Source organism: Myotis lucifugus, unplaced genomic scaffold (assembly GCF_000147115.1).
Source record: "Myotis lucifugus unplaced genomic scaffold, Myoluc2.0 scaffold_179, whole genome shotgun sequence".
Lineage (NCBI taxonomy): Eukaryota > Metazoa > Chordata > Mammalia > Chiroptera > Vespertilionidae > Myotis > Myotis lucifugus.
Window position 1 is genome coordinate 2,261,416 of NW_005871227.1, and position 14,335 is coordinate 2,275,750.

At 44.9% G+C, this 14,335-nt stretch overlaps 1 protein-coding gene across 1 annotated transcript in view; it reads left to right on the forward strand.

The window, feature by feature from the left end:
* The first annotated feature begins 445 nt into the window (after positions 1-445).
* The window catches only part of CDH8 (cadherin 8), a 289,616-nt gene continuing 275,726 nt past the window's right edge, over positions 446-14,335 (forward strand). Inside the window, exon 1 of the mRNA XM_023760322.1 lies at positions 446-809. Coding sequence (XP_023616090.1) covers positions 558-809 — 252 coding nt within the window. The 5' untranslated portion in view covers positions 446-557. The remainder of the gene's footprint in view (positions 810-14,335) is intronic.

A 14,335-nucleotide genomic window follows, 5' to 3' on the forward strand; every position in this document is an offset into this window, starting at 1 on the left:
GCACCCCAGGTTGCATTAGAAATTTTTTTTTTAATTTAAGAAAAGAAAGTGGAAAGGAGGGAGGGAGGGAGGAAGAAAGGAAGGGAAGGAAAAGCAAATTTCTATTACTGTCCGTAAAGCAGTTTTTTATAAGTACCCCAGAGAAAATATGAACACTAAAACGAAATAAAGTTTAGAAAAACAAAAGGACCTGTTAGCCCACTTGCTTCCATTCCTCAGATCGACTTTCTTAACTTGAGAGTTTTAGGAAATGCCTGGTGTGGCTCATTCATCTGATTCTGTTTGAAAACAGTAATTTCTTTGGAAAACCTGTCTCAGTGGACTTGTCTCTCTCTTCCTCCCTTTTTGCTTTTTGCAGGAAATTTCAATGAAAAGGCAAGCCAATGGATGTTGGTCTTAGAAACCCTGTTTAGATGGTGTCTGCCTGCTGTGCTGTGAACACGTGGCGGCCCCGTGAGTAAACGCTCCGCCCTGCATGATGAATTGGATGGCTGCGGACCGGAGGCGAAACGAGTAATTGTCTCATTTTCGTGCTCATCTGCTTAACCGGTGGGACCATGCCAGAACGGCTCTCGGAAGCGCTCTTGGATCTCTGGACTCCATTAATAATATTATGGATTACTCTCCCCGCCTGCGTGGACACGGCTCCGACGACTCCGTCTCAAGTTCTGACGAGTGGATCCCGTGTGGAACTAAACAGGCTGAGTGAGGAACAGCGGATCTTGAACCGCTCCAAACGAGGCTGGGTTTGGAATCAAATGTTTGTCCTGGAGGAGTTTTCTGGACCGGAACCGATTCTTGTTGGCCGGGTAAGCTTTGTTTTTTAAGATTCCCAAGTTCACGGTCGGTTCCTTGTCTTTAGATCTTAAGGGCAGACGTGTCACGGTTGCTGACACACTTCACTGTGAGTACTTTCTGCCGATGGTTAGTTAGTTCACGTCCTGGTTTCTTTGGGAATATGGATGATCTCCTGGCAACAGTTAGAAATGTAGACAAGCTGCTCTTCTGGGGAAAGTTCTCTCCCACGCCTTCCATCCCACCATAGATACAATAGCCCTTGTGTAATACACACACACATAAGATTGTCTTTCTTGTTTCATACAAGGTGTCTGTACGGCAAACCTCTAACTTCCAGTGCCTGTCTTGCTCAGTTTGAATGTATGTCGCCTTGATTCCTAAAATGTTGGGGGTTTTTTTGTTTGTTTCATTTTATTTTGAGGCCATGTTTCTCCAATTTCAGGTAGAGTTTTCTCCTTTTGTTTGTTATTTGTGTCAATCATTAACCTAGGATTCAGAAAGGAAACTCCCCACATGGATGCTGAACGGTGCTCCGTACGTACTGTGATTCAGTAAACTTGGCAATAGAACCTGGTTCATCCATCGTCAGATGGGATGAAATCTATAGAAGCAAAATTGGAATATTGTGGCGTGCTGCCTGCATGTGTTAGACGGGGTATACATTTGTGCTGTTGTTGGCAGGTTAGACAAGTGTTTCTTGTGCGGATCAGGGATGCCTGCTCTCCATGGTCACACCGGGGTTGCTGAAGACTAACCATGTTTATTCCTCAGAACCGTTCATAAGCTCCTGTTAATTTTGACACACACACCATCGTAGGTGGAATTCCAGTTATGAGCCTGACAATGGCTGACTTCCCTGATAAGTCAGATTCGGAAGTGAATCATGCCAATGTTACTTGTTTCCCAAATGCAAGGTTTGAAAGGAAAAAAAAACAGGAAGGGAAGTAAAGGTGGATCTTTGAATCTTTGAAACGTAAAGTTAACTCTCTCTTCCTCTGGAAACTTCTGCTGGCTTTCCTGCTTCTGCCTGGCAAAGCGAAGCGAGCCTCTCCAGGGATTGTTGTCTCATTTCCTATAGTTCCACCTGGACAGAGGAAGCCTGGATGAGGAGCTTCGAATCATCCAAAGACTATTTACTGAGCCCTCTCTATGTGGCCAGCGCTCTTTTAGGCATATCCAAGGGCGGGGGCGAGGAAATCAATGAGCAAGGGGGGCGGGGGGGGGGGCAAGGAAATCAATGAGCAAAGCAGTGATCCCTGCCTTCCAGGACCTCACCTTCTGGCCAGTATTGGGTGTTTTCTATACCAGTGTTGAGTGCTCTTAGAAAAGCACTCTGTGGGCATAATGCTATTCTAACAGTAATTCCTTCCCCCTCGCTCTATGTGTATGTGTACAGGTGTATACCTTTCTTTCATAAGTCCATAAGGCAAAATCTCTAAAAGACTTTGTTTTTGCATGCTTGGTATAAACTCAGGTTGTAGAATTGGCTGGGAGCTGTTTAGAGTCATAATGCATCCCATTACTGTGCCTGTTCATGCATTTCCCAGTAGAAATGTTAATGTGTTTGATAACAGGGTGCGTCCCAGACCCTGCTGAGGGTGTTACTTACTGTACAGTTTTTACATCTTAACTTGCTTCTAAATGTGAACAATTCTGAGTTCTGAAACACTTCTTCCCAGTGGGTTTTGAATATGGGCTTCTTGACCAGAACCAGGTTTGGGTTTATTTTGTGTAAGTGCAGGACCTAAGACCTAGATGGATTAATAAAGCAATCGAAGATCACAGAGCTAGTGAGTGATCTGAGTTTGAATCCGGTTGGAGATCCCCAGGGCCATGATTTTACCCACCCTATTCTGTTATACCTTAGTAACAAGCTGCCACGTGTTTAAACTGTAATTTGAACTTGAGTTATTGAGCATAGCCCTGGCCTGTGTGGCTCAGTCGATTGGGCACCGTCCATGCACCTAAAGGTTGCCTGTTCCATTCCCAGTCAGGGCACATGCCTGGGTTGCTGGCTCCATCCCCAGTAGGAGGGCGTGCAGGAGGCAGCGGATTGATGTTTCACTCTCACATCGATGTTTCTTTCTCCCTCTCCCTTCCTCTCTCTCTCAAAATAATAACAAATTAAACATAGATGCAGAGTCCTTACATTCTTACTCTCGGGTTATTTAGAACTGCTTTAGCCAGCTGCACAGCAAGTCGTTTCGTACCATGTGAAATTCTGGGTAATTTCATACCTGCATCATTGATAGATATCGCCTGCCTGTTTCTAATAGTTAACTCTATGGAGGTGTATCACACTGATGGCATCTTGTATAATATAAATAAACAAACATGCCCTGCCGAGAGAACTTTCCACTTTGGTCTGAATAGAAAAAGTAATTATATTGGATTTTGTTTCAGACTCATAGAATCTGATGACTAATCCCACCTCCTTTCTTGAAATAAAGTAATAGAGGCATTCGGCACCTTTGTGACTCAGTAACACTCAAGAAATTCATGTTTCTTTGAGTGACAGAAATGTGGCTAACGAACCCCCAGGACTTTGAAAGAGCTGACATGCTCCTGCGTCTTGATGACTGTTTTTATTAATTAACTTGTCCTGCTCCCTTCCCCGGCCACTTCCCAAACAATTGCAAATTCAGAGTTAAATCTGTTTTCTGAAGAATGTTTCCACAAACATTGCCAATCATACCTAGTTCTCCTTTAAGGGGAATTGCTCCTGAATTATTCCAGTTTAGCCTTTAAGGATCTGGGATTGTAGAAAAGCCAAAAATACACATCAGGGGACCGCTCCTGATTACAAGGCAGACTGAGTGTGGGGATGATCCCTGTCAGGATGCCCACTGGGGCTTTGTGGCGTTTTATCTCTGTGCGCACTCTTCCACATCCCACCCCAAACCACTGCATCGCCGACCCTCTCCCCAGGAGCTGGCTGAGGAGCCTTCGTTACTCCTCAGCACACCTGCTCTTTGAAAGACCCTCCTGCCAGTCACCATGGTGAGGGCCTTGGGCCTGGCTGACGGAGTTCAAGCTCAAGGGCAGAGCAGTGTTGGAGTGATTGATTCTCCACCTATCCCCTTACACCAGGCATGTCAAACTCACGGCCCATGGGCTGCATGCCTCGTTTATTTGGCCCGTGTTAGACTTTGAGCTTGACATGCTTGCCTTACACCACCATTGTCTACGTTTACTGTATCAGAAGGCAGCTGGATGCAGAGATAGGCCTTAGAGATGCACTCTCCAGAGATTTGAAAATTGGCTTGGGCACTTTCTGGCTCTTAACTTTAGGGAAAATTACTAAAACTCTTCAAGAGTTATCCAACTTGGCCCTAGCCGGTTTGGCTCAGTGGATAGAGTGTTGGCCTGCGGACTGAAGAGTCCCAGGTTCCATTTCAGTCAAGGGCACATGCCCAGGTTGCGGGCTCCATCCCCAGTAGGGGACGTGTAGGAGGCAGCTGATCAGTGATTCTCTTTCATCATTGATGTTTCTCCCTCTCCCTTCCTTTCTGAGATCAATAAAAATATATTTTAAAAAAAGAGTTATCCAAACTGGATAAATAAGAGTATATAAGAATAAATAAAAGAATGTATGCATAGTGCCTACAAGTAATTAATGATTGTATTAATTATACAAGTGTGTGTGTGTGCGTGTGTGTGTGTGGTTGGAGTGGTGGACAAACTGACAATGACAGCGCTAGGACTCTGGGAGCCCAAATAAGAGCCCTTTTAGGTGACTTAGGTGAAGGGATTTTTAGGTGTGTACTGAAGGGTGACACCAGTTAGCCTGGTGGGGTGGGGTGGAGTGGGAAGTTAGGTGCCCTAGTTGTACAGAAAGGTTTATGCAATGTCACAGGGACAGGGTAGGACTACTGAGGATCCCCTGCGTCAGAAGCAATGTAAGCCCATATATTTCCTGTTGAATTAAAATGAAGTTGATTCCACAAATAAGTGAGATCATGTGATATTTGTCTTTCTCAGTTTGGCTTGTTTCACTGAGCATAATATTTTTCAGGCCTATCCATGTGGTGCCAAAGCATAAGAGGTCCCTCTTTTTTTATAGCTGCATAGTATTCTATAGTGTAAATGCCTGACAGCTTTCTTATCCATTCTTCTACTGATGGCACTCGGGCTATATCCAAATCTTAGCTATATATGCCTAAGCAACCGAACAACCGGTCGACCAGTCGTTATGATGCGCACTGACCATCAGGGGGCAGATGCTTAACACAGGAGCTGCCCCCCAGTGGTCAGTGCGCTCCCACAGCCAACCTCCCATGGCCCCTATCCCTGCTGGCCAACCTCCCACAGCCCCTCCCCCCAGCCAACCTCCCTCAGTCCTGATCAGCCCAGATCACCAGCTAGGCCGAGGGACCCCACCTGTGCACGAAGTCATGCACTGGGCCTCTAGTTGTAAATAATGCTGCTATGAACATAGCGGTACATATATTCTTTCGGATTGGTGTATTGGGGTTGTTAGGATATATTCCAAGAAGTGGGATCACTGTGTCCAATGAAAGTTCCATTTTTAATTTTTGAGGAAACTCCATATTGTTTTCCATAGTGGTTGCACCAATCTGCATTCCCACCAGCAGTGAATTAATGTTCCCTTTTCTCCACATCCTCACCAGCACTTGTTCTTTGTTGATTTTTTGATGATGGCCTTTCTGACAGGTGTGATGTGATATCTCATTGTGATTTTAATTTGCATTTTTCTGAAGAATAGTGACTTTGGGCATTTTTTCATGTGTCTCCAGGACATTTGTATGTCCTCTTTGGAGAAATGTCTATTCAGGTCTTCAGCCATTTTTTTAATTGGAATCTAATGAACAAAATGAATTGACCAACAAAATAAGACCCGAAGCAGGGAGGCATGTAACAGACTGACATACCTCAATGTGGGGTTGAGGGAAGGAGAAGAGATAAACCAAAGAACTACTTACTAGAGGCCCGGTACATGAAATACATGCACTTGGACGGGTCCCTCAGCCCTGCCTGTGCCCTCTCGCAATCTTGGAGCCCTTGGGGGATGTCTGACTGCCGGCTTAGGTCCATTCCCCGGGCCTAAGCCGGCAGTCAGACATCCTTAGTGCTGCTGTGGAGGCGGGAGAGGCTTCCGCCACCACTGCTGCAATCTCCAGCCGTGAGCCCGGCTTCTGGCTGAGCAGCACTCTCCCATTGGGAGCGCACTGACCACCAGGGGGCAGCTCCTGCATTGAGCATCTGCCACCTGGTGGTCAGTGTGTGTCATAGTGACTTGTCGATCCACTGTTTGGCCAATTTGCATATTAGCCTTTTATTATATAGGATTATGCATAGACCATGGGTATGGGCAATAGGGTGGTGAAGACCTGGGGGTGGATGGATAGGGGCTGGGAGGAGGAGGGAATGGGAAATATCTGTAGTATTATCAACAATAAAAAATTTATTTGAAAATGAAAACAATAAAGCAAAAATAAATAAAATAAAGGAGAAAAAAGAAGCTGAAAACCATATTCAAAAGAGCCTTCCCTGTCCCATTCTGTCTGAACTATAACTGTCCCATCTCTAATATTTCATGTCCTTGGACTATGCTTTTTGTCCTTCAAGATTACATTATCTCACATACTCTATTCTTTATCTCATTTATGACTTGTCTTTTACTAGAATGCAAATTCTACAGAGAACAATTATTTTTGGTTTCCTTTCTTCTTCACTGTATATCCCCAGGTCTTAGACGACAGACTGCATACGGGAAGTGCTCAGTAAATATTTTGCATGAACAAATGAATTAATAATTCACCTAAGTAATGGAGGAATTTACAAACGTAATATTAATTCTGCCAGATTTAGTACAAACAGCATTTTTCAATAAAGAGGCCAATGCATTGCTTCCCTGCTCTCCCTTTCATCATGGTATTTTATAGACCAGCTGGGTAGCTCAAGCATTGTTTCTATGTATTGAACATAAAAGACGTTCTTTGAGTCAGTGATGGTGGACAAGTGAAGTTATTAAAACAACTCTCTGGCCTGGCCGGCATGGCTCAGTGGTTGAGCGTCAACCTATGAACCAGGAGGTCACCAGGAGGTCACCAGGAGGCCACGGTTCAATTCCCTGTCAGGGCACATGCCCAGGTTGTGGGCTCGATCCACAGCGGGGGAAAGTGCAGGAGGCAGCCCATCAATGAGTCTCTCTCATCATTGATGTTTTTATCTCTCTCTCCCTCTTCCTTCCTCTGAAATCAATAGGGATATGTTTTTAAAAAATATTAAAACAACTCTGTGTGGAGGCTGCAGGCTCCTCTCTGTGGAGGCCTCCCCTTAACGGCAGGAAGCAGTGCAAGATGGGGATTCTGTGAGTTTCTAATCCAGCTGCAAACTTATGCTTGTGCTTACGGCCCACAGTGCACCAGGAGTCTTCTTTCTAAATTTCTGCAAAACGAATGCCAGCCAAACAGACTCCATTCCTGCCTCCAGGTCTCTAGAACAAGGTGGTTCAGAGCCTGTTCACAAACACGTCAATGCTTAGCATTCCATGTGGCCCCAGACCTCCAGCATTGACTGTCTCTGCCAACACTGGCAGAGAAGATGGTGCACGGGACCCTTCACCCTATGTGCCTATTTGTTCGGCTCTTAGCGAAGACAGAGAGAGAAAACCCATGTGGTTTCTTCTAAATCTTGCAACCAAGACCAAAAATAGTGTCATTGTGATACAATGTGCATGGACTCTTTAATAGGGACAGCTTGATGCCATCTGAGAATTCTCACCAGGACACGGGATGCCACATAATTACACTCTATTACTGTTTATGGTATCAGCATCAAGTCATTCCACAGATATTTATTGAGCACCTACTGTTTGCTAAGCAATATTACCTATGGATTTGTAGGTCTGAGCAAATAAATGCATGCCCTCAGTCTTGGAACTAATGAGCTACAAGGGGGAGACCGATATTAAAAACATAATCACGAGTCTGGCTGGTGTGGCTCAGTGGTTGAGCATCATCCCATGCACCAGGAGGTCGCCGGTTCGATTCTCGGGTTGGGGCTCCATCCCCAGTGGGGGTGTGCAGGGGGCAGCCAATCGATGTTTTCTATATCTCACTCCCTCTCCCTTCCTCCCTGAAATCAATAAAAACATATTTTAAGAAGAATGAAAAAAAATCAGGTGAAAACAGAGATAAGTCCTCTGAAATGAAGGAACGTGGTTCTCTGGGTGCACATATACGGAGGAAGCTGTCCTGTGCGGTGGTGGACTCTCCCCTAAGGCAATACCTGTGCCCTGAGAAGCCATCACCAGGTGAACCAGGATGCAGGGAGGAAAAGAGAGAGTTCCCAACGGAGGAAATCCCATGTGCAGAGGCTAGAAGAGCAGTGGACGCGGACGGAGGCTCGGGTAACCTGAAGACAGAGAACTAGGGGTGGGATCTTTTGAGTGACAGCGGGAAGCTAGGCAAGGCTCCCCTGGAGATCTGGATTCTTCTGTCTCTGCTACAAAGTGGCCAAAAGAGAAAGTCACATGGCTTCTCTTGGCCACACGTCTTCACTTACTACTACTATAGTGAGTTACCGAACTATATTGAAGACACAAATCCCTATGGAATGGGGGAGGGGCAAGCCATATTAAAAAACGTGTGTAACATCTCTCAATTTTCCGTCCGGGTTCCTTATCTCTCACTCTGTAGTTGTGTGATCCTCAGCTCCCCTGACTGCTGGATGTGGGGAAAACTGGTTCGCTGTCCAGGTGGTCAGAGATCTGTCACAAATCCACTCTCTCTCTCTCTCTCTCTCTCTCTCTCTCTCTCTCTCTTACATAAACTCCTCTGCTCCGTTCCCCTCGTCTTCCCTCCTACCTGGGCCTGAGCAGTTCCTTATTTGGATAGTACTTTCTCGCTGGTGATGCCACATCTATTTATAATCCTCTCCCTCCAAGGCACTGACTCATTTTCTCTCTTTAAATTTGACCTTCTAACCTCCCCGCTTGCCTGTAACTTGGAAATCGTCTGGGTGGTGCTTAGTATGAAGGACACGGGGTGCCACATAATTACACTCTATTACCGTTTACGGTGTCAGCAGCCGGCAAGAAAATTGCACTTGACATGCCATTATTTTTGCTGGCCGTTTGCATGTGAAGAGCACTGGGCGACGCAGCCACAGCCAAATTGGACCTCCGGCCATGCGAGAACAATTCACTGTCAGGTCCGAGAGGCTTCCGCCTGCTCCGATGGAGCCTTGTGCACCAACAGTTTGGCAGGAATGCAAGTCAGCATCGTGTGTCTCAATCTGGCCCGGCAACTGGGGTTGTCTGCCTCTTGCCGGCGTCCCCACTTCAAAACAGCAGGCATCCCAGAGCTGCTGGAAATCTTTTGATGCTGATATAAATAAATGGAATAATATTAGTTTTGTAAGTCAGCAGAAATACACACACACACACGCACGCACACATGTGTGCAGGCACACACTCAGTCTATTAGCTGAGTTTCTACGTAAGTACATCCCCGGTCATTGCCTAATCAGGTCTTTCTGGAGCCCAGACCCTCACCCTGTTCACCTCATTCCCTACCATCGACCAGGTGAGAGTGTAGATAACCCGCGCTTACCTCTGTAGATGCCCTGAGAACTAAATCCATGCAGACTTCTCGGAAGAAGAGCCTTGCATTTTTTTTGCCAGGTCTCTTAGGGTCATCTCCTGGAGGCAGATGTTTTTCTAACCTGAAGCCAAATGAGAGTCCTGTGTTTCTGGGGGATTATGTAACCTTATTTTAGGAATCAATGGCAATAAGGTAGTCAGTAGGAAGGCAAAAGGAAATAGAGAACTGATTCCTGTCACAAATTGGAAGCCGAAGCTCACAGGGAAGAACTGGGCAAGCCAGTGCTGCCCATCTTGAAAGACTTGCATTGCGATGTCACGTGGCAGATTAATGTGAATCATTACAAATTATTAAGATTTATGATAATTATAATTCAGATGGCAACTGAGTCAATATCAGAAGCAAATTATAAAATGTATATAGATATGATTTAAAAATGCAAGAAAGATATGAACCAGGTACCTGGCACATATCTATTAAGATATGTATGTATGCATGAAAAATATATATGTTCAAATATTTACAGAAATAATGAACCTCCATGTACCCCTCACCAGGATCGTCATTATTCAACAATTTTCACTATTCTGCTATTTTTTAATTACCCCCTCACACATGTAGTGCCAAATATCTTGATTCTTAAAAATTAATGTAAGCAGAATCCTAATTATATTCATAACCACTACATACTGATTTTGGTGTAAAAATATCCCCAATTGAAAATAACAAAGATCATAAAAAAACCCCCAAAGGTGTAATTATATCTAATGAATAAATGATATTCACTTAACCCACATTAAAAACAAAATAAGGAGTTAATTCCTGATATCGATTCATATTAATAACTGTACCACAAATCAATAAAGGGGAACCTGTAAGAAAATGTATGAATCTATTAAAACTTTTTTCCAATATATGTGATTAGATTAGCAGGTCTTTTCTCTTTATCATTTTTTTGCCATTTATTTTTTAGAATAGGCTATAATTTCATTCAAAAACATTATAAGATGAGAGTAAAATAAATGAAAGTGGCATATTGTTCAATTTTCTTAAAAATCAATGCCATCTACATGGCAAATTCATGGGGTCCATTATTTAATGATGTAATGTGAAACTCATTTGGCAAATAGAATCTTTTTTTTTAAAACTACACCTGTAATATGCAGTTGGAAGGCCAACCCCATCAATTAATAAATTAAAGTGCTGGAACATTTCATCATTTCTATGAGATTGAAGAGAGAAAGAATGGCCACAGCCCTGCTGTACCGCTAAAGGCATGTTAAACAACTTTCATCATCATGGGGTTGGCCATGTAGTAACCAGAAGTGGAGATTTTATTTTTTGCCTGGAAACTTTAATCTCATTATCCTGCATGTTGCCTGTAACCTTTCAATACATGAGAATAACCTAGAAAAGTTATTTATGGAATTATGTTATTTCAGAAAGATAAAAGTGTTACAGTATTGGCCGGGCTATGCATGTTTTCAAAACAGTCATTTCTTTTACATGTCAGCATTTTTTATCTATACATATCATTTCTGTTGCACTTATTTTTTAATATATTTTTATTGATTTCAGAGAGGAAGAGAGAGAGAGAAACATCAATGATGAGAGAATCATTGATCGGTTGCCTCCTGCACGCTGCCTACCAGGGATCAAGCCCGCAACCTGGGCATGTGCCCTTGACCGGAATGGAACCCAGGACCCTTCAGTCCACAGGCTGACACTCTATCCACTGAGCCAAACCCGCTAGAGCTCCATTTTACTTAAATACACCCCCATACATACCTACACACCCACACACTTTGGCATCATGTGGTCATGTAGCCTCCTGTTTCCAGCTAAATCTATATGTATTTTGAATACAGTGCAGACGTCTTGTCAACATTCAAAGATCCAGATCTTCAGTAAAGATGTGATATCTTTTCTCATCAGCACTGGCTTCCTCACCTCACTTTTCAGAACGTGTCGATGTTACTCTGGGAGGAGAAGTACAGTGCACTCTGGGTATTATTCAAAATGAGGGTCTGCACGCCAGCAGCAGCAGCAGCTGGCAAGAATAGTTAGAAATGCAGAATTTCGTTCACTCCCCGTGTCCCCGATTTAGGGAATCAGAAGCTGCATTTTAGAAATGTCTCCTGTGCGTAGTAAAGCATTGAAATAAACACGTACATTTTTGAAGAAATCAATCTGTCGCCAGTGAATTCCAGGAGAGCTTGAATCATGCTTTTTGCTCTCTGGATCCAGGCTGAGTGTGTTTTGAAAACCACTCAAAGGAAGGGGTCATGGGCCCTGGTGTTTGGAAGAGCCCCGGGCAAGGTTTTTGGTAGATGCCAAGCTGCTTATCTCATTTGAACCCCGTGTGGCAGGTGTAGGGCACCACAGGCTGTGACATCAATTTGCAGAGGGAACTCCCATCTATTGCAGAGGATGGTGGAGGCATGTCAGCTCACAGGAACTGTTCCCTGCTCAGATCCATGAACTCCCTTTTTTTTTCTTTTTCTCCTGCATGCATTTACCACAAAGGGCAGGGATGCTCTGAAATTTGCAAAGTATCAAATGTCACTGAGGCCCTAGCTGGTTTGGCTCAGTGGGTAGAGTGTCAGCCTGCGGACTGAAGGGTCCCGGGTTTGATTCTGGTCAAAATGGGGCATGCAGGAGGCAGCCAATCAATGATTCTCTCATCATTGATGTTCCTATCTCTATCTCCCTCTCCCTTCCTCTCTGAAATCAATAAAAAAAAATATATATATTTTAAAATGTCACTGGGCTTCTGCAGGAGACAATAGCGGAATCCAGATGAGCCTGATCAGAGGGCTGAGAAATACTGGGGGGACACAGCAGGGAATAAAACACGAGCTGCATATATTTGTTTCTCTTTAATCCTAAAAAGCCCACTTGCGTGGCATAGATCTTTATTGCCTTGAATGTAGGGTGAAGACCATGAAATTGATGGCATTTTCCAGGGACATTAAAGTGATGGGGGGCGGGGAGAAAGGAGATCTTAAGTAACCACAATAAACTGATTAGATCCATTACATGTTTACTATAGAGTGGATACCTTATCAAGTTTGCTTGTTCAATTCTCTTAGCAATCCTCTGATTAGTGTTATTCCCATGGCCAGATCAGGAGAGCGTCCCTGGAGGGAAGAGTTATTTGCATTAGAGATGACAGGAAAATGGTGAAGCATAAAAGGTGAAGCCAGGGGTCAAACCTGGGTGTGGGGATCCCAGAGCCTGTTCCAGTAACCATGGCCACATCTCATCTCCTTGGAACCCCATGTGGGCGGTGCTCAGTGAGCTGGGCTGCCACCCCAACTTGCAGATAAGAAAAGACTCACTGCCGAAACCGGTTTGGCTCAGTGGATAGAGCGTCGGCCTGCGGACTGAAAGGTCCCGGGTTCGATTCCGGTCAAGGGCATGTACCTGGGTTGCGGGCACATCCCCAGTGGGAGATGTGCAGGAGGCAGCTGATCGATGTTTCTCTCTCATCGATGTATCTAACTCTCTATCTCTCTCCTTTCCTCTCTGTAAAAAATCAATAAAATATATTTAAAAAAAAAAAACAAAGAAAAGAAAAGACTCACAGAAGTGACCCAGGGTATGGTATCTGACTATAGTGTCTGTGGCTGGGTGAGATCTACTCAAGCTGCCTGTCTAATGGCGAGGCCACTGCAGTGACTTCTTCGCATGCTCCTCAGAGTCAGAGGCGGATGTAGTCCCTCTGACAGAAGGAAAATGTCTCCGAGGCGTCTGCCTGTGGTGACTCTTTCATCTCTGGGGGATGAGACTCTCACAGTCTGGGCCTGAGCAGGGCCAGTGCCATGGATGAAGTGATCATTTGTGGAGTAGTCTCTAAATACAGGGCCTAGCACAGTACCTGTCTCCTGTGCTCTCTCATTTTAGAGTCGATATTTAAAATGAATATGATGATGAAGTAAGACAAAAATGTTACCGAAGAAGGGACAGCAGGAGGAGAATTTTTTAAAATCCTCACCCCAGGATAGTTTTTCCATTGATTTCTAGAGAAAGTGGAAGGGAAGAAGGTGCGGGGGGGGGGGGGAAGAGAGAAAGAGAGAGAAACATCTGTGTGAGAGAGACACATCGATTGGTTGCTTCCTGCCGGGGCTGGGGAACCTGGACATGTGGAAACTGAGCTGGTGAACCTGTAACCGAGGTACAAGCCCTTGACCGGGAATCGAACCCGCCACCCTTTGGTCTGTGGGCTGACGCTCTAACCCCTGGATAAAACTGGCCAAGGCGAGGGGAATATTTTTATGGAGCACTCCAGGCACCTTGCTCTGTGCTTTCAACATATTTACGGAGTATTGTCTCCATTTTGCAGACAGGAAAATTGACACGTTGGACCAAAGTAAATGCTCACTGGTTAGGTGAGTAGGGAGAGATGATTCTGGCTTTTCTCTGAGTTGAGTAGGATTCTTAACTACTCTGAGCGGTGGCCTTAACTTAGTTCCAGAAGGTTTGGCCACAACTGGGCGATGTTGTGGGTTCCTCTTAAATGGAGAATCACCAGAACAGCAGCAAGGAGGGTGGCCGAGTTGAGTGGAATGAACCAGAAGCCCCCTACACACAGACAGGAACGTAAAGAAGGCAGAAAGCTTGCACTCTCCAGTTTCTCAAACTAAGCACGTTAATGCTGGATGATTTAGTGCCAGGTCCCAGGACACGGGGGAGCTGAGCTGGTGGACAACGTCCCAGATGCTTGAGAGTGGATCTCTCACACCGCTCCCTGCAGTGACTTCCCTGTGCCTCTTCCATCTCCCAGAGCCCTTTTCCAAATGGATGCGTGCCTCTCTGCTTCCTCTCTTCCTTCCTAGCTCTTATCATGGTGACCTTCCTCCGCACAGTCCTGGTCATGCCCTTTGCCACAGAGAATAACTCCCAGCCCCTTTTCTTTAGCAGATTCTCCGAGGAAATGTGATTTGGTGAAGGAGCGAACATGGCCA